The 21338-nt window shown below is 38.6% G+C and overlaps 1 protein-coding gene across 7 annotated transcripts in view; it reads right to left on the minus strand.

Moving 5' to 3' along the window:
* The window catches only part of TRIO (trio Rho guanine nucleotide exchange factor), a 259780-nt gene that overhangs the window by 69633 nt on the left and 168809 nt on the right, over nt 1–21338 (minus strand). For all 7 annotated transcript variants that reach the window (XM_075494017.1, XM_075494016.1, XM_075494018.1 and 4 more), the window contains 7 exons: nt 19525–19617; nt 17236–17347; nt 14973–15163; nt 11556–11657; nt 10675–10817; nt 9956–10055; nt 1453–1696 (listed from right to left, as the gene is read on the minus strand). In XM_075494017.1, coding sequence (XP_075350132.1) covers nt 1453–1696; nt 9956–10055; nt 10675–10817; nt 11556–11657; nt 14973–15163; nt 17236–17347; nt 19525–19617 — 985 coding nt within the window. The remainder of the gene's footprint in view (nt 1–1452; nt 1697–9955; nt 10056–10674; nt 10818–11555; nt 11658–14972; nt 15164–17235; nt 17348–19524; nt 19618–21338) is intronic.

Consider the following 21338-nt stretch of genomic DNA (forward strand, 5'->3'; position numbering starts at 1 on the left):
GGCTCAATGTTCTTCATGTACTGTATATTGCCCAGTACAATCCGCTTCTCCTAATAAAATTCTCTGCATTCAAAGGTGAAGTCTCCTAGCTCCAAAGAAAATTGGATTTATCAATTCTGTGTTGTTAAAAAAAAAAAAATCCTGTTGACATTTCCATGATTTTACCCCCTAGTCAAAGGATGAAATGTTTCAGTGACACCTAACTACATTTTCCAATTTTATCATCAGAACAACTGGAAACTTTCTCTATCCAAATTGTTATAGGGCACAAGAGGATGAAAAAGTATTCCAACTATACAGCTCAATCCTTCAGACTTCCCCTCCCAATCACCCTGCATTCAGGAAGTTCCTGCTGTGCATGCTCCTAATGTAAGAAACACAAACTCTCCCCTCCTTTAGCCAAGGCACATTTGTGTTGGTAGCTAAGACACAGCCAAGCACAGCGTCTGAAAAAAACTGGGACAAATTGTAATGTGATAGCTGGGATGGACTGAGTAATAGAAAAATTTGTGGTTATATTTATGAGAAACTCTCCAAAACCAGAATTTTGTGTTTTGGAAAACAAGTTTTTCCCAACACCACTTTCCTGCTAATCTTGTTACTTGCAATAACAAACTTTTTGAAATGCATCTGTTCCCCCAGCATGTGATAAAACACCTTCTAATGAACTGTTTTTCTGGTGGGTTTTTTATTTTTTTTTAGTTCACATTGCTTTCTGTTCACAGGTTGGAAAGTCCAGTACTTTCAAATGAAGCAAACAAGCATTTTCTCTAATAACAAACTACTCTGTGAGCATGGGGAGTTTACAGAGCCAAAGGACTACAGCACACCAAACCTTAAAAGCTTTCAAAAAATTATCAGTTTTTTGTTGCACCTTTCAGGGGCACGTTCTTTCATGCATCTGAAAAAACAAAGTAAGATTTCAGAGCTGCTTTGGGAAAAAGGGATGAATGTGCCACTGCTACTCTGGAAAACTCAGTTAAGTAAAATACAGAAGTCCAAATAACCAATTCCTGTGCCAGGGCATACGAATGTGTGTATTTCCATCACTGAGCCTGATGTTGTCAGGACTTCTTACTGCAGGATTTCTCAGAAGCCATTGATACTACATGCTGGAGATTTTCTTCCCTCCCCCCTTTCAGCACACAACAGGCACGATTTTCCTATCGTCGCAGCTTGATCTAACATGATATATAACTCTGTTGACCAAGACATAATTTGCTTAAAGTTCTTCCCTATCTTTGGCTGCATTTTCACTCAACACTGATAACTGCTGACTGCTTATTTCGGAATAGACAGTGGCTGCAAGTTGCTAAAAGCATTGTGTTTTATCTAATTAAAAACTAGAACCCGAAACAGCACTAGAATACCGAAGTGCCTGTTTGCACAGTACTCCCCATTACCCAAAACTTGTACTGCTGACAATGAGACTTTGTCTCCATCATTTCTTACCTTTGTGGTTAAAAATCCCCTCCATCTCCATACTACTGCGAGAGTGAGCAATGCAGAGGGACCCACAGGGGACCAGGCCTTCTGCAGCTGGGGACCGATCTGTGGTTCGAACCAGACACCAGTCGGGCTTGTCATGGGGCCTCTCCAGGACCTCCACTGTCTGCCCACGGCGGATTGTCAGCTCATTACTGTTGCAGGCAGTGAAGTCGTGGATTACCACCGTCAGCTCGCACCCACCAGACAACTGTCAGGGGAAAAACAAGGAGAAGCCAGATGAATGCTCGTTATCAAGCCATCCGTCACGCACCATTACCTATTTAGGATTCCTGGCAGGATTCATATTTTGGATGAGATAGCAAGCTTCTGGGACTTTCCACATCAAGAAGAGATCGTTTCAAAATCAGGCAGTTCTGGCGTTTTAGAACAGATTTTTAACTCTGCTTGTCTCTGCCTATGTTCAAAGCACACTGGTTGTGACAGTGCTGGGCGGAGGATTTAAGCGGTTTTTCTTGCTAGACTGCTCCTTACCCGGAAAGCTGAAGTAGCAGTTGCTTCAGAATATGTTTTATGGGTGATAATTGGCAACAAAAAGCCAGCTATTACTAAATACAGTCACTCATGAGCTTTGTTATCTTGCAAATTCAAGGCAGAAAGAGGGCAAAAAGAAAAAAAGGCAAAAAGAAAAACTTTTTCGCATGAGCTTAGTGCCTTATTCCCACCCCACTCACAGTTTACTCTCTACATACGCAGGTCACGAAATCATCCAGGATATACCATACATAATTATAAAAATCAGCATAAAGTTCTTCACATAAGTTTCCCAAATACTTAACTATTTGATACAAAATCCACACGGACTTACAACTTTCACATTTTTGCTGATTCCCCAAATAAAAACATATAAACTTGAATTAAAAGCATGCAAGCTCAGGGTTTTCCTCCCCCTCTTTGAAACACTTCATTAGAATTACTTTGCCTAAGCTTAAGTTTCCTCTCTTTGATTGTTTCATCTGCTTTGATGTGAAATGAAAATTATTATCAGAACTTTGCAAAGTTCCCAAGATTGCTCAGCGCCAGAGTACCCATCCAACTTAAGCAAACATCCTGGGAATTCCTTCTCCTTCCATACGGCAATGGCGTTCCAGGCTACTTCAGCTTTTCATGTGTGAATATTTCTATAGCTCAGGCTGGTTCAGTGCAACATTCATATCAGATCTCAGCTGGCAGGCAACTTCTGTGAATTCAGTAATTTTGGACCAAGCCACTAAACTCCTTCAACTCAGCGAGGTAATCCTGTAATGCTCTACACTGGCAAAGGAGGACAAATACCCTGTGAGAGTTCCAACTGCAGCAAATACAGAAGCATGTGCTACACCAACGTACTGCATAGTTCCTGCCACGTTATTTTTGACTATTACATTTAGGCTCTTCTATAGCTGCCAGCTACATCCCATGAGCTTTAGGAAAAGGAGATAAGAGACTGCATTGTTACTTATTTATTAGTTTTCATTACAAGCCTGGAACTGAAGCACCAGATAGAAACTTTCCTAGGATAAAACTGTTTGTTATCAAGCAAGAATTTGAGCAAATGACAAAACCAGCAAAACCCCAGTAAGACTCAAAGACTATTTCCAACCTTTTCTTCCTCAAGCCTGCAACAAACTACGGGACCTAACTCCTAGCAGATGGTCTGCAGTAACTCCAGAGCTTTCCCATGGTCTCTGCCTGCTAATCTCACCATCTACCCTTGCTTCTGTGTGCACACAAAGAAAAAAGTTTTCTTGGGGGGATGCAGGGGCCAAGAAGGGCAGAAAAGCTCATGCATCTAGTGTTTCAGGAAGATAAATCAGGTTGCACCCATTTAGATCCAGGCTAAAAATTCATCACATTGCTTCTACTACATCCCTCCAGACAGCCCCAATACCCAAATGATTGGTGGGGGGTGGGTACATCTTCAAAACATGCTACCTCCTCCCTCATTAAAAAGTTTCCTGTTCCCTTACACTCTTTCTCCATATTATATTAGTTTTCAGTCCACGCAAAACTATGCCAAAGGGAATAAAGTAAAGAGCTTTCCCCTGTTTTCTGGTATTGATTTATGTTACAGCCTTCTTCAGACAAACTCAGAAACAATTGAAACCATCTGTATGCCTGATGGGGACTAACAAAGAAGCTGATGAAGTATGACTTCACAAGGTGTCCAATGCAGACCAAATTTTTCTCAGGAGAGGCCATATCCATCCCTAATCAGTGCAAGCACTAAGACAGTAACAAGTCGGCGCTTTCCAGAAACTGCATCTAGTCTTTGTATTTTCTCCTAAATACCTACAGGAGCATAGCTTTGGTGCTCTGCTTGCTTTCCTGACCCTTCACTTCCTACAAATAGAGATTAAAATATACTTTGTGACTGGTGCAACAGCCACATGTTTTTTGATTTAATATACATGTTATTTCTTCTCCTTCCCCTAATTAAAAAAAAAAAGTCTCAGATTTTATGTTCACCAAGTATTTTATACAGGATTAAGCTAAAGGAAAAAGCAAAGGCTGTCAGTGGCTATGTCAGAACCTATTAAAGTACAAAAAAAAATCCCACTCTTTCAGACTGTGTGGGAATCAGATATCCCAGCTGATCAGTATTCCACTGAAATTCAATATTCAATCACACTCCAGTACAGTGTGTAAGATACTTCCCGCACACCATTGTTAGTTCTACACCATCCTCAAACATGCACTAATGCTGTTAGATGCAACTTAGTGCAGGACTTCTCCACTGCTGCCTAACACATCGAAAACAATGATGTTCTCTACCCAGCACACATCTACGTCATCACGGAAAACTGACCAAAAAAAAAAAAGGCATTTACCAATTTTCCCCTCCTTTGGGATAACATCCCTTCTTTCTCCCCACAACAGTTATGGTTAGGAAATGTTGCTTTCCTCTTTGTTTAATTGCTCATTTTCTCTCCATAACACACTTTCTGAAAGCAGTTTCATCTTTGGCACTGATTAAATGCAGTTGGACAGCAAGGAGTGTCTGTGATTAAGCGCATTGCTCAACAGCTGTTGTTGGACAGCTTTGGCAAAGCTCTCTAGGCTAGCTGGAGGGAAGAGCAAGAGGCACAGCAGAACCGGGAGACTGACTTGCACTGAAGAGAAAAGAGTTACAAGCCATCTAAATCCAAATTTAGGCTGAACAAGGGCTTTATATACTTTATCCATCCTTCTCAAGAAACCCTTTATGTAAACTGAATTAATCATGCATGATAAAAATAAATGAGGCTATGTCTGAAACATGGAAACTGGAGAGACAGAGACGAGATGAGAAACAAAAGCCAGACAGAAATAGAACCGCAGATTAAAAAAGGCACAAGGTTTAATTAAACAGCTTATCATGGGACATACTGTCTTGCTGTTGCTGAAATTAATGTTAACCATCTATGTTCATCTCTCTGGGGCCTTTTAATCATTGTCACTTGTAGAGAGGAAAAAAAAACCAACAAACGGTAACACACTCACTGGCTGAATACACTCTTAGCGTAGGTTTGCTGAAGTCAGAGACACCACACCAAGAGTTCATCTACCACCAGTACCTGGGAAGATCACCACTGACAAGAGTTTTGCCACATACAATGGCCTTTTACATCAGGCCATAAAACCTCCTCTTAGGACTGCAAATTAAATTTACTGTCTCATGGTAATTTTACATTGAGGAGAAAGGAAAGGAAAGAGAGCAGGAAAGATTTCTCAATTATTTCAAGCATGAAAATCTTTAATCCCCTTTTAAAATGGAAACAAGTGCAGTGTGGGAGGAAAGAAATGGGAGACACATAAAAGTTCTGTCTCAAATAAAGGGTATTTTGCTTTGACCAGGTAGCTGCCCAGACTTGGTTTCTGAGTTTGAAAAGAGGTGTATACTCAGAGCCACGTCTAGTTTTTTACTAGCATTTTTTCTACTGGTGGGAGCCTTTTCTCTTCTGTGGTCTCAGCTGGCAGAACTAAATACTTGGTTGTCTCCTGCTGCTTCAGTCCTTTTTCTGTTTTCCAAAGTACTACACACAAGCTTAAAGAAGCATGAGAATGAAATACAACTTCACATAGACAGCAGTACAAAGTGTTACCAGCTGGGCACAAAAGGCAATTTGTTAAAAATAAAATATTCCTCCGCTGACCACCCAGAGCAGCTAGCATGATTCCTACTACTTAGGATAACATCCTATGACAGCCCTTCTTCTAAAAGCCTCTCATCATCTCAGCTACCAAAATAGTAGTTTGGATTAGTTCACGTTTCTGCCAGCTCACTTAATACAAGCATGAAAAGACCTATCTGACTTACATTGTTTCCTTCAGCCTCCCCATTTCATTTCCTATGCCCTGGATCAAGTTCAAAAGACAACATTAAAAATCAGATCAAGCTCTGAGGCTAGGAACTGTTGATAGGTGGAACAAATGGGCCAAGTGTCATCTCTTTTATTCGTTAACCACCTAAAATGCTGGCTACACAGCTACAGAAGGTGGATAGAAGGAATGCTGCGAAAGGTGAAAGGCAAAATATTTACTGAGAAGGGTACAATAAGAGCACTCATTCAGAAAACTGAGATGCTTTGATGGAGTAGAAGTCCTCCTCTCAAAAAATGTTGTATTTCACTCTGCACTCCATTATAGCTTTCAGTACTTCAGGATGGGTCAGTGCTATGGATGCATTTAGCATGTCTTGCAATATGAAGATACACCCCATGATATTGAAAATAGGCTGGAAAGGGATCTTAAGTTACCTAGTCCACTTCTTTCCCTCTAGAGCATGATCAACTACATCTATGTGAATCATGATTAACATTTATCCAAACTGTTCTCAAAGATCTCCAGTTAGGGAGATTCCCCAGCCTTCACAACTACTCTGCTCTAGGTCTTCACGTTTTCATACCCATAAAAAAAAAAAAAAATATTGCAATCTTTTATTAAAGGTAAGTCCTTTGATCTCATCCCATCCACTGATAATATGGGTAAAAGACTGGTCTGTAACTCTGTGTAGTAGCTTTTTTACACACTTGAAGACCTGACGCTCTTCCTCCTGCCTCTTTTCTTTAGACTAATTAGTCCCAACTCTATCTTGCCTTGGAAATTATGTTTGGTAGACATCTAATCAGTCTTTTTTTTTTCTTCTTTCCCCTGGAACTCTTCCAATGGCCCACTAATTTGCTAAAATTCTGTACTCAAAACTGGATGTGGTATCTAATAGAGGCCTTATGAGTGCTGAGTAAAGAATAGAGGACTGTGTGTCCTGCAGCTCAGCATCCTATTTCTACAAGCCAATATAGGGCTGCTCCCCCTCCCCTTCATAATTGCATCATGTTGTTAAAATAATAAAAAGCTTGTGAGCCTCTATAGCTTCTAGATCATCTTCTCAAGAACTGTTCAATACTCTCACTGTTTTCATTAGTAGTTAACTATTTCCACCTATTCACATTAGCTCAAATGTGTTCCTACTCAATTGCATGGTATTTTGCCAATTAATTTCTCCCATTTGCCAAGACAATTCTGAATTCTAATTCTGCTTTCCAATATAGTTTTCAGATGACATGAAGCTGGGAAGGATGTCAGCTTTATAAACATACAGTCTATTACATCATACCAGTCATTACTGAAAAGCAACATGCAACAGTGGAGCCAACAGTCAAAAGTTACATTTCTAGCCCAAAAAGCCAGGGTGGAGAAGAAAAAAGCTAATCACGAAGTTGTTCTCTGTTGTTAAGGCATTTCTAATTATGTCAGAAAACAGGATGCAAGGAAAGAAGCTCATCTAGACAATACTCAACCACCTACTACCAATGCTAAGGATTTTTAGCTCTTTCAAAGTATATCTCTGAGGAGGTCAGAAAGAGTATTGAGTTGTAGATAAAGGATTTCATTCTTGATATTCTCCCTGTATCTTAGCACTTCTAACCAAAAATTTTATTTTAAATGAATCAACCGTCTGAACATATAATTGGAGAAAATAAAAGAATGGTTTTACTTGGCTGTTGATTAGTATGACATGTTTGCTATTTGTTGTCTTTTCTTAATCACAGTAGCGGATATGCATGAACAGAAAAATGTTCAGCAACAGCATAATAAGTGATACAATGCTAAACATTTTTACCACTTAATTAACACTATTTTAAATTACGTGATATGTTTAATGTTTCTCAATTTGGAATCCCAGTTCAGTTTGGGACATTCTTCAAATTCGACCGAGGAGTTCCACTGCTCCATCTGGCTAACCACATCAACAGCACCTAAAATCCCTAAAACTGTTTCACTCCATCTCTAAGACGTTCATACATACTTCAAGCTTCTAGGCTGAGAAAACAGAGTCAATTTTAAACCTTCAGCTGATGAATTTTCAACATACAAAGTGAGAGATTACTTCAGATTCAGCAAGAGTATTAAGATACCCTACAGATTTCACTGGCCTTCTGCCTGTTACTGTTCCTTAATAATTTTTATTTTGTATTTTTAAACAGATTAAAAATTTTCTCTTCTTAATGTATTTAACAAATCAAAACATATAATACAAACATTTTTAAAAGCTATTCTGCTAATTCACACACTTTTAAAGAGTGCACAAAGTAAATTTCTTCCTTGGTCATACAATACATAGCACAAGTAACTTCCAGTGAGTCTCCCAGTTTTCAGTTTGTTTTTCTTGTCAAAGAAAAGTCTAACAAAAATTTTACATGCTAACGTAAGGACTCAAAACCTTAAAAACACCACTACGCTCACTAACTGACTTTAAAACTTAATTTGTCAGGAAAATATTTAAAAGCGTTCTCCATTCCTCCTCCTTTTAACTTAGAACTTCTGTTTAAGAAGTTGTTGGCAAGACTCCTCCCCATGTCAGATTGGAAGACAATCCTGAGGGCATTTCACCTGGCCAACTTTCTTAGCCATTCTCACATGATGAATGAAATATAACAGGAGGGGCAACGGGAGACAATCCATGCTATTCCCCAATAAACTGTACATCACAAACAACTGAAGAAGGGCAATGGTTGTGCATGGCAGGGATGGACTGCATCACCTCCGTTTGAATTTAAGCACAATCCAGCCAGGCTAAGTGCACGCAGCTTGATATCTCAGCCAACAATCAGGGAAATCAGAGAGAGCATGTCTTGCTTTTGAGTGTGATAGATTACCAAACTCTTAGGAACACATAAAAAATGAACTAAACTGTTTGCTAGTATACACAACACAGTTTTTGTAAATCACTAAATAGTGAAGTAAGAATGCAAAGAATAAAATAGCAAAACAAGAGTCATGGAAAGACTTCTTTTCTCTAACCAACCATTTTTCCTACAGATATCCTTAGAAGAAACCACCACCAAAACTACAGACCACCTTCAGCACAAATGCACAAGGTCAAAACATAGGCTATTTTTGACAAATACAAGAGCAACCCTAAGCACCTTATACTTCCCTTCTTCTTTATTCCTCTTCTTTACATGGAAAAATTAAAACCATAGAGTTTAAGTGACATGCAAAAATACAGAAAACTAACTCTCTTTTAGATGACGATGGGAATGGTCAAAATATTACTCTGAGAACCTATTCACTTAGCTGTTGTAATATACTGATTACTTACCTGTGTAGTTTGAGTGGCTCATCAGAACAATTTTACCCAATGAGGTAACAGGCCAGAAATCCCTAACCACGATTTCAAGTAATGTGCTATGCAGCTTCTATGTTTAACTCATTCTTCTTTTTGACAAACTTCTATTATCCATCTCTACCTCCCTCCAAGGTCCTAACACTTCTCATTTGCCAGAAATCTTCTTTCAATTCCAAAGTAACAGACATGTTTCATGTAAGAATTTTTACTCTTTTGATGCCTATCTTTCTTCTACCCATGAGAAACTCTGGCTGTGTTATCCTTATAGGATAACCCAGCCAGAATCTATAGGCAGAGATAGAGGAAAGGAAACACTAGCACTAGTATCATATCATAGTGTTGTGCGTTACTCCTCTTTAATATGGTGATTTACATTAGCTCTCATGCAGAAAGTGAACACTCTTACTCTCTAACCCATGAACACTGGATAGTGTTTTTCCTTCACAAAAGTAACTGCGTGGCAACCACCAACCTCAAGCTAATACGAAAAGCAGATGGTATGCTTTCAGAAAGGCTGAGACCGACATGAAGAAAAATTCTGTGCATGAGTATCAAATTATATGGAAAATAAAACTTTGTTTTTAAGCTCAGTCAAAGCTTTGAACAAACTGCAGAAGAGGGGGGACCAAAATGGTTTCAGTTTGGAACATAATTCCTTCATGACCTATTAGATTTAAACAATCACCCCTGCTCCCCCATGGTATCAAGATATTTTCTCTATTGCATACAGCTATTTTTAAGAGATTAAATATTTCCATGCCTCCTCTCTGAAGGTACTAAGAACTAATCTTGGGTGCTAACTCACGCTAAGGGATGAATAATTTGCTCTCAGAACAGAGCAAGACCTGGGAAACTTACCTTATCACTGTCTAGCGTGTTCTGTGAGGTTCGTGAGGCAATTGAAATAGTATCAGGTTGGCTGCTACCATCTCCCTGACTGTCCAGGTCCTCGCCGTCTCTGCAAATAATTCAGTTTTTATTACAGTATTAGCACTTCTTCTGTAACATATTAGTTCCCTACTTGCAAGTCTAAAGAAGGGGCACCTAGACAGTGTGGTCTGTCAACAGACACCAGCCAGACAAACTAACTGATGCAAAAATCAAATATTCAGCACTTAATACTTTCTTCTACACTTTATGAGAACAGATTTGTTTGCTCAAGGTCTACATCATGTAGAACTAAGGCAACAACCAACCAGCCAGAACTATGGCAAGAAACTGGCATAGCCACTTAGCCAAAGCTAGCAAGCAGACTAACTACTGAGTCACACATTGTAAGCTCCATGAAAGGAAACCAAGGACCTGAATAACACATGCAGAATTGTAAAAATCTAAAAATGTACAGCTATCCCGTAATGGCTGAATGTACAAAAGTCAGGGACTGTTCAGAGCAGAAATCTCAACAAATTCAGCATTGTAGGAAAGTGGAAATTAATTATAAGATAAAGCTGGCCACAATGACTCCTGGTTTTGTCCGATTCACCGAAAGTCATTAGAAATTCAACACTACAGAAGAAAGAGTGCTGTTGTGTACTTAGAATACTTAAAATAATCTGATTATTTTAACTACTACTTACCTTCTTCCTTTCTGTTTTGTTGTTGGTGCCGTTTTGGGGATGTGGATTGGTTCTTTCAATGCTCCTTTCAGATGAATGGTCCTTTCTTGTATCACTTCCCGGATGTGTTTGATCCAGTCCTGTTTATTCTCTATACTGGATGCCTTTGATATGCAAAAGAAACAAAACCCCCACAATGGACTATTATAGCTGAGAAGATCCATGAGTACAGTCAGCTAATAAACACAAAGAGGAAGGCATAAAGAAGGACTTTGTGAATCATTTTTGAAAACTTGAACGGAGAAAAGGAAATTTAAGCTAGTTGTCTTCATTTTGAATCGCCAACACTACTTTACACTTCTCAACGTTATTAATATTGTTCATTTAAAAAACATTTTATTTTAGATTCAGATTCCTCTTTCATAACTTGAAGGCTAAAGCCCTGTATGTATCTCATGCGAGACATGGTGGATTGACTTAAAGAATTCCAGTAATAACACCTTGAACATTGGTATTTGGACTAGATGACCTTTAAAGGTCCCTTCCAGCCCAAACTATTCTATGATTCTATACCATGATTTGTCTGTGGCTTATCAGTTGCTCTGTCAGCTAGTGGCTGAAGTCTTCAAGCTATAGAAATCCATGGTATCAAACCTCTTCCTACTCCCATTTGTGAAAGCAGGTTTGTTTAATCCTTCAGTAGACCACACAGATTCCCCTCTGCTGTCAAGCCATGTGAGTTAGATATACATCACGTCCTTTACACACAAAGGAAAATTATCTGTCAGCAGCTGTCCCTCTCAGAGCAGGAAAAGTCATCACTTGTTGCCTTCCCAACAAGTATGAACAACAACTACAAGACTTAGTTGACCAGACTGTACAAGCACATCTGCTAAAATTACCTTGAGAACAATTTTGTTGTCTGAAGTTGGTGTTCTTCCAACCCATAGAGCAAACTTGCAGGGATCTCCTTCTACATGTTCTGTGACACCCAGTTCAGAAGTCTGGAATCAAGAAAAATTTGTTAGGACGACATGGCAATTTTTTTCAGAAGCCACAAAGGTATGCTGATATTCTAAATAATTGAGCTCTGCTATTTACAGAGATTTTTAGAAGCTTAAGTCTAACTCATATGCTAGAGAGAATCCTTTATTCTGGTGGCAGTGGTGGGGTTTCTTCAAAAAAGGAAGAATTGCAAGCTAAACACTTTTTCCTGTAAAGTAACAATAAACAATAGCATTTATAATCTGAAACACCAAATTGCTTATTTTACATTTTTGACTTGACAATAAAAGCCTTATAACTCTAAAAAAAGGTGCTTGGTAAAAAATAAGTGTTGGCTTCTCTCCTCATTGATTTCCATCAGGGAACAGCCATTACTTATTGATTTTTATGTTTTCTTTCAGATAAGATATGCTTAAGAATTCTCTTGATATCTTCTAAAACTCTGATCTCTCTTCTGCCAGAAGAGCCTTTCCGAGTGTGTTTCCTTCCCTGTGAAACAGATGAAATAATTCAGAAATGCAGTTTCCCTGGAGAATTTTTGTGGGACAACTACATTAACAATCAGTCTTTCGGAATGTTCTAATGTCAGACCTTAATAGCTAATAATCATCCAAAATGTTTTCACTTTCCACTGGAACAACATCTCAATCATGTGAATTGGCTTCCAATTAAACAATTCATAGGCTCTGCTCCAAAAAAAATTACAAACTAAGAAATACAGCTCAAACTACAAGAACCCTCACTCCAAAAGACAGCTGTTAAGCATTCTTACACTATTAGAAGCTGTATTTTTCCCCTCATACGCATCATCCCTAGCATATACACAGCTCATTATAAGAGATGTTGGATACACAGTACCTGAGTAAAGGTAATTTTTTTCTTGTCTCGCTTGGATGCCAAATGCCATCGCGTTTTGTTGTTTGGTGGTGGATTCTTTTGTTTTTGCCCCGCCCCCCCCCCCCCCCCCCCACAACAAAACCCAACCCAACACATCCACCCTTTCAGCTTTGTTGTCTCTTCTTGAGACAACAATGAACTCTTCTTCATTGAAATACTTAAAAGTCTGCGATGGGTTTTAAACTTGACTCACCAACAACTCCTATGTGTGTTAAAAAGCTTGTAAAATACTTAATCCAACTTTACATTACATAAGTCAAAGAAAACATACCCTACTGCACTGCCCAATATAAAGTCTGAATGGGCAAGATAGTACAGTTTTTAACATTGTTTATTTTTTAAAGCCTAGTAAATTTAGAAGTCTTCGTACCCTTGTGAATATTATTAATTTTACAAGGCACAACTGAGGGACAATACAGTAGAGGTCTGTACAGCAAGGAGTAGTAAAGCCAACATACGTTGTTCACTGTCCCTTTCAATACTGGTAGGCGAGGGAGTCAGGTTCAAAACCCAACACACAGAGGTTGGCCTGGGCCCAATATGTAGTTGAGCAATACAACTCTTTGCCAAAGGACACTGTAAATGCTAAAAGTCTGCATTAAGTCCAAGGATAAGCTCATGGAAGAGAAAGCTGTTGCAGGTTATTGAATGCATAGAAACCACATTCAGGTGAGGAAGCCCCTCAACTTCCAGTTACTGGTGACTGGGAGAGTATTCTGGCAAAGTAACACCTGCTTGCCTTGTTCCCATAAGCCTCCTTAGGCATTTGCTTTTGGACATTTTATCTCTTGCCAAAGGAGTTCATTAACACATTCTTCCACTAATACAAGTCATACCATTGAGTATCCTGTGCTGGATACTCATGATGGTCATCACGCACAAAGTAAAGAGAAGGACCTCACTTCTCTACCACCACCTTCCAGAGGCAGGAGACAGGACTATGTGCAAAAAAGATCTTTAGCTCAAATCAACATACTTTAAACATCTGTATGAATGCCTTTTCTAAAGATTGAACTGTAAGAATTGCAATAATAGTAAGCTGCACTACAGGATATTTTGCCAATAGAATATGAAGACAAAAAGATATGCTTGTATTTTAAAAATGAGGCACAATGAGAGTCTTCAAGATTTCCAGCCACTTCTCTAGGACCCAAGGCTATTAGTAAATTCTTGCCAGAGGAACTGACAAGACAAGCTTACGGGACCCATTTTTCAGCTCTGTCTCTCCTCCCATGTAATGCCTTGGCAGCTGATGTTACCCTCCAGTACACCAGAAGTTTTTTGTATTTCAAGTTCTTGAGAGCACCAAAGAAAGGTGTGATCAACAAAACAGCTGCAGCTCTGTTACCTGCTAGCTACCTTGTATCAGGAAGGAGAGCAAGTGTTGGAAATGAAGTGACAGAATATGCAAAGATAGGGAAAAAAGGGGTTTTTTTGATCCAACCTGCTTTACCAGTTTGGACACAGAGGTGGGAAGGGGGAAAGAGCAAAGGAAAAGGAGCTGAAGCAGGGAGAAAAGACTCAGTATTTATACCATCTAGGCTTAGTCATATATCCCAACAGGATCAATAGAAGAATGTCATCTTTTAGAGCATGATTCTGAGAAGTAATTTCAAGTACTTGTTCTAAACCGTCTAGCAGAAAAGCTAATCTTGCCTCCAACAGATGCAGAGCAAGCCATGGGAGACTGTCTTCTCACTTGGCTACCTAAATTTACAGTGTGTGAATACTGCTCTCACCCAAGTCATCCAATGAGACAGGAAGGGAAGGATACGAATTCCAGGGTCACATTTTGTAAAGCATACATGCTACAGATGAGGAATGCAAGAGTGGATTTTTTTTTTAAATGGGGAGAAAAACATTTCCACCTTTACATCCTTTCAGTAGACCATAAGCACTATCATTTTATTTACAAAATGTTATAAGACTACTAGTCTCAGTAGACATTCTCAAATGAACTTTTCCATAACAAGGAGTTCTTGCCTTTCCAGATTAGTATGTGTAGAATATCCACCAAAATGAATCCTTAACATGGACATTACTACAACAGCAATAGTAAACAAGCAAGATGAAGGCAGCTTGTCAACTCCTTCCATCCTTCTACTTTATACAAATGAGCCTTAAAGAACCAGCAATCACAAGCACAATTAACACAAAATCAGTCCAGCCCAATCTTGATTTTCCTTTGTCCTGACACACCAAGCCTGACACATAGCCTTCAGTAGTTGCTTTCCGCCTACTTTTTCTCCTCAAAAGCATGACAGATTATAAGATTCAGTATACACATTCAAAGGCTGTTCTTTCTAGGCACTATAATAGTTGTTCAAGTTCTTTAGGCACATTTAAATCATCTGAGCTTAGCCACAGTCTAATCTAGACAGTTTTCTAAATATGATCACTTGTTCTCCCATACTTACAAACAGTTTACTCTTGTAAATGTACTTGCTCCTTCCACTGGAGTCCTTTACTTCTTTACTGAAAACCAAGGACATCTCAAAAAGGAAAAGGTGCCTCTCTCTTCCCTTTCGAATTAGAGTTTTGGGGTCCCACACTTGGAAGGATTCTTGAAGGATGAGCTCTCCCTGAGATTCTATATTTTCATCAAAGCCTAAAAACCCAGGGAGAGGAAAGGTTCACCATGAAAAGTTGATAATATGAGGAAATTTAAAAGCACAGCTTCTGTTTATTAAGCAATCTATCTGATTTTTTTCCAAATACAGATTGCAAAAGATGGGATTCCAAGGAAGCAATACTAAAAACAAGACTTGATTTCAATATTGCAATATTCTAAATGTAACTGTAGCTCAAGTTTATGTCTAAATTTAGAGATCCAACTGTTAAGTTTATCAACTGTTCTGGCAGTATTTCACCAACAAATGACAGATCTCCCTATGTCAGCTTCTGGTAACCTCTTCCATGATGAAAATGATTTCTCTTATAAGCTTTTCTCCACTGTAGAAAGTGGGCAACTTGCAAGGACACAGAGAGCACATCAGGTTGTTCTGACATAGGCAAGCTCCAAAATGCCACCTTTTCTGGTGGTACACCTTCCCTACCATGTATGCAATGAGCATGCAAACATGTTCCATTAGGAGATGAAAAAAGACAGCAGCTTGGAGCTGTTGCCGTGTGATCAGCCTGCCATTGAGTCACTCCAGCATTGATCCACAACAAAGAAATAGCAGCTGGATTACTTATCTTGAGACATAATGTAAAGATGAAGATTATCAACAATTTTACTTCCATTGTAGTGGTACAGTGTTCTCCCAGTTTAATACACAGCTTCAGAGTTGCAGGACAACAGAAATTAGTGTACCATACTCTTCTGAGTGGTATTAAACTGCATTTTAAATACAAACTGCTTGCCAGTATTCTCTGAACAGACAGCACCCTCCTTCTCAAGAAAACAACAGTTCTCACTGTTCTAAACAGGGCAACAGTATGGAGAGCATCAGAGGCAAGTTGCATCAGGATGTTCATTCAAAATCCTCCGGAGACATAAAAAGGAAATGTGCTCACTCAGTATATTTGTCTAACATGGAATGACTCAACGATACACGCATGATTTGATATAAAACCAACTTATGTAAAAGATTAGGATATTCTCCAGAGTCGCATTCCCAGTGTTAAAAGATTATTACCAATGCTGGTCAGCATTTATTCTAACACCATCTCCTGAACAAGGCATTTGGAACTGATCCTGCAAGCTGACCGACATTGCTATTGTTCAAAATCAGGGAAGAAAGGTGATTTTGAGCATTCAAGTGATTGAGGATCACATGTCAAACGAAGATGAGTTTAATAGTAACTTGCATGATACTGGAAATTCCATGACAAGCTCCATTTTACTACTAGAAGGCAGAGAGAAGGGAAAGGAATATTGACTAAAAGCACCTATAAGTCTTTATTCAGCAGCTACAAGGTAAGGCGGCTCTGCTTTTATCTCAAAAAATTTCAATGCCAAAGAAAAACACCTTTATTAGTAAATGTATGATGGCACCATCATACATGGTAACGTGCCAATTACAAAACAGATTTTGGCAGAAAGTAGTTCTAAGCATATAGAAGCAATTACATCCAACCTCCACTGCCTGCCATGAACATGATTATGATATTCTGGCTAAGGCTCAGGCTAAATTGGCTTATGCTGACATTTTACTGCCAGAATAGACATTTCACTTCAATCAGAAGTCTGTTATGGAACAGGCAGCAAATGGATGTGAAAACGACAAACTTCTTGGAGGCAATTATTTGATACATAAATCAGCAAAATCACCTCTAATACTCTTATGCTCCTCATATAAAGAAGCCAAGGATACTGGTTGGAAAATGTAGCTGAAGCTATTGTATCTGACCATTCACCTGTTTCATTTTAGGTGAGTAGTGGAAAACGTTGTTAGCCTACATCTTTTTCAAATCTGCAGCAGCAGAACTATAGATCAGGATGAAAGAATATTTTAAAAAATTAACAAAACTGTACCAGTTGTCTGTCATAATTTGTTTTCCTAAATAAGTTTGCATTTTATATACCTCCAAATAAAAGGCATATAAAATACAAACCCAGAGATAAGAAAATGTTCACATTCTTCAGATCTTCTCAACATATAGTAATATAAAAAGTTAGGAAACGAAGTTAATCTACAGCATATGACTGAACTGGAAAGCCAGTTTGAATCCTACCTTCCAGCATGCTGAGGTGCATGGCATCATTGGCTCGCTTTGGCACACTAAGCATCACCTCCAGGCCATCCTTAATCTCACCTTTACCTTCTTCACAGCACGTGAGCAGCTCCTGCAAAAGACGAACAGACACGAGTACTCTCTATCATGTGCTTCTACACTAATACGATAGACAACCAAATACTACTTCTAACAAGCGAAGAATCATTTTTGGCATATAAAATATTTTTGAACTTACTCTGCCAATGACATGAGAGCATACTTTGTATTTATCATAAACTGTTCTTCAAGGAGCAGCCCAAGCTTTCAGTTAACCACCTCTAATTTAAGCAAGATCATCTGTTTAATAAGAAATCTTTAAAAGTTACATTAAGGGCAACATTTTTTCTGATAAGCACAGACACAGCTATCAGATGCAGTGCTACATCAATGCCGAGAACAACACAGCTGCCAAGTCATGAAGATGGTGGAAAGCAGGACAACACAAAAGGATCACCCCACCCCCCCATGTCAATCTTTGCTCCACTGCACCAAAGACCCGCTCTGTACTACGGCTGATAAGAGGATTTACATTGTTTCATTTCACGTATTCAATGAATTACCCTATTCTGTGTTCACACAGTTAAAAGTATCCTACAGACAAAACTTTTGAATACAAACAAGCATTAACTAATGGACAGAAGTTAGAGAATGGAATATGCTGACACGTTGTAGTGGAATTTAGGGCAATGCAGTTCCCTGCCCATTCAACATCCCATAGATATTAACATAACAGTGCCTGAGCTGATACTCAAATTTCCTCATATCCTTTGAGCATTTGAACAGTATCAAGATAAAATGTAGCTTATGTAACCAAAAGGGCATGTTATGTTCTATTATTTCAAAAGGCTCACTTAATTCATTCCCTCAGGTTAAATTCCCTTTTCCTTTTTAAAGAGAAAGCCAGGTGATTCCTCCTATTATAATCATTACACTATTTTTATTTACACTACCAATACCACCATCACAGAAAAACACTACATCATCACACTTAAATTTTGCATGACAACTCCACAGAAAAGTGTGTGTAACTAAATATCGTCCAGGAGGCACAGAAGATGAGCAGCTTCAATACCATTTGCAAAAATAAGCAGAACTTCTAAAACTGTAAAATGTTTCAGCTACCATTCAAGTTTTGGGCTCTCCATCTTTACATGCTTTACATCTCTTTTCTTGGGGGGGTGGGGTGGGGGTGGGGGTGGGGGTGGGTGGGGGGAGAAAAGCTACCACCACATAAATCCATTTTGCTATGCAGCAAAGCCATCTGGCTCTGCAAAGACTGGCGAAACCAATCTATTCTATCACTTCAATAATGTATTGGCTAAGGCATATTTACATTTAAAAAAATAATTGTTGGAATCAATACCACAAAATTTCTGAAACAGCACAGCCTAGAGTATTTCTGTAAGTTATAACTTAATCAAGTTGCACCTTTTTGCAAGGGGAGAACAGACAATATGTTTCAGTTAAAAATGACAGACTTGTTTCCATCCGACTTGACCTGAAACAGACCACAATGTTTTTCAGAAATTTTAAAAACGATCGTGCATGGCAGTTAGTAGAAAGGGGAAACACAGATCAGTTACAGTGCTTTTGTAGGCAGCTATTACAAAACAAGCAATGCCAGCTAACAGAGACCCAGCACAGTTCAAGAACACTGCTGCTCAGTCAACAAGACATCTATCCACTGAGTGAATGCTCTAACTACAGGTTTCCAAAAGTTTTGTTTATTTTAACAGCTACTATTTACTTGACATTTCCAGGCAACATTACAAGTAAGAACTGTTTGTGCAACAGCCCTACAGGTACTCAGTGTGCGTGTATATATACACATTTATTTTTCTATATTTTATATTATAGTTTATATATATAAAAATAAATATTTTACAGTACTTAATACCATAAACATAGCTAATGGCTTGCCAAAATTTGTTGCAGAAACCATTACAAAGATGTGCCTGTCTATATGGCCATGAATTACTTTTTTACTCTGCAAATGCAAATTACATTTTCTAAGTAAACATTAGTAGAAAGGTATCTTTTTGATTTACAGGAATCTGGACAAAAGGTTGCTTATATATGCCTTCTTTCATTTTCAGTGGTCTCCTAAAAAATACCACAGCAATCTTTGAGGCTGCCCAGGATGCTGTAGTCTCAGAGTGCAGAGTAAAAAATGCTTCTGATTTCAGCAAGAGCTTTGCCTTCTTAAGAACAGCAGAATCGGACGGAGACCTTCAAATTAATACTAACCTTTAAAAGAAGCTGGTATTTTGTTATCCTTTGGACAGGTTTGATAAGGTAAGAGGAGATAGAGTTGGCCAGTCCATGTCGCTGTTGTATCTCCTACATGAAAACCACAAACATTTGAGGACTGTGAGCACCAACACTCAGATATAGACTGCTTTGTGGGCTATGCAATAATATACTTTAACTACAAATTCTATTTTAGCAAGGAGAAATAAAAAAAGACAAGATGACAAGATATTCCAGCCACAGCAAATGGTTATGTTGTGCATCTGCCTGCTCACTTTGTATAAACAAAAGATTATTCCCTCCAAGGGTACCTGTGAAGCATTTCAAGAAACCTAAATACAGATAGCAACGATTAGGGATATTGAACATGTGGCAACGCCTTTTTTTAAAAATTAAAATCTGTATTTCTTTTGTTACTCTTAAGAGAGAAAAGAAAACAAACTTCAGTGCTCTGGTGAGCAGCCAGGACTATCACAGGAAGGCTGAGGTGGAGGTTTCTTAGCATCACCTGCTAGTTTAACTGTTAATAGTCACAGAAAGCATTTTCCCCACAAGGGGGAGCAAGAAGTAACATTTTCTAACTAAAGGAAAGAGGTTACCAAACACTTAAAAAGAAAACAGCCACTTATAAACAAAAAAAAAAGAATGACCTCCACAAAACTGAAGGAGGAAAACAGAATTAGATGATAATTAGATGGGGCAATTACAGATTTGAAGTACTGATCATGGTTGAACTTCATGGCCAGTGCTTGCCATTTATAACAGTGTCGGATATATTTTAACCACACAATTTCAAACAGCAAGTTACGCACCATAGCTATGTGCTTTCTAACCATGATTACGGTATGAGAAATTCCCAAGATGGGATAAACATGACATTTTGACATGGTCCAGTGGTGGACAATGGAAGCTCTTGAAGTTACCTGTGCACAGAATTAGGTCTTCACATTTCTAATCCACTTCAGGTGGATTAGGGGATGGAGAGCTCTGGATATACACTGGCTAAGACAGAGAGATCAAAGGAGGTGGCGGCAAGAACATATTTCTAATATAGTTTTATCGGAGCCCTTTGTTATTTTTTAAAATAGTATTTAGTAAATTTTATTTGAATTTTTTTTTTGTCATATCTGCCTGATTTTCTGTAACTTACCTGCTCTTCTTCAAGCACTGAAAAAACTTAACAGAGGCTTCACAGAAAGGCTTTACCTTACAATGTTTAGAATCCACATCTACTCAGTGATAAGGCTTTTGAAATTAAGCCCAAGAGCTTCAGGGATTTGTTTGTTTGTTTTTTATTATGTCCTTCCCTCTACTTCTACAAACAATCCTAAAAAAATTTGTGGTGTCACTACACAGCTGGTGGCTCAGCACAGTGGAGCAGGAAACAAAAAGAAGTAGAGAGCACTGTAATTGAATCAGCTGTAAATACATGTTCAACCAAAGTACCTCAGCAAACGCACAAAGTCCTTCAGTGTGGCCAAAATTCCCCAGGTAGCGCAGTTCCCTAAAACTTCAAACATCTGCTACCTTTTGGTCCTTTCTTAAGTGGAATATTACATGTAGACCAAGTAACGTAGGAACTGAATGAGCAAGGTGGGTGGTTTAGAAGCTCTGAATAATGCCAGTAAACTGAATTACCACTACATTCGATTACAATTTAAAGGTGCTCCAACAAATTTAATACATTTCCATCTTTATTACATACAATGGAAACTAAGCACATCAAAATGCTAAGATTTGCAGAATGTGCTTGTGAGAGCTGAAGATTCATGTCTCAGCTGTTGCTGCCTGAACCTGCTTCCAGTTCTGAA

This window comes from Mycteria americana, chromosome 2 (assembly GCF_035582795.1).
Source record: "Mycteria americana isolate JAX WOST 10 ecotype Jacksonville Zoo and Gardens chromosome 2, USCA_MyAme_1.0, whole genome shotgun sequence".
Classification (NCBI taxonomy): domain Eukaryota; kingdom Metazoa; phylum Chordata; class Aves; order Ciconiiformes; family Ciconiidae; genus Mycteria; species Mycteria americana.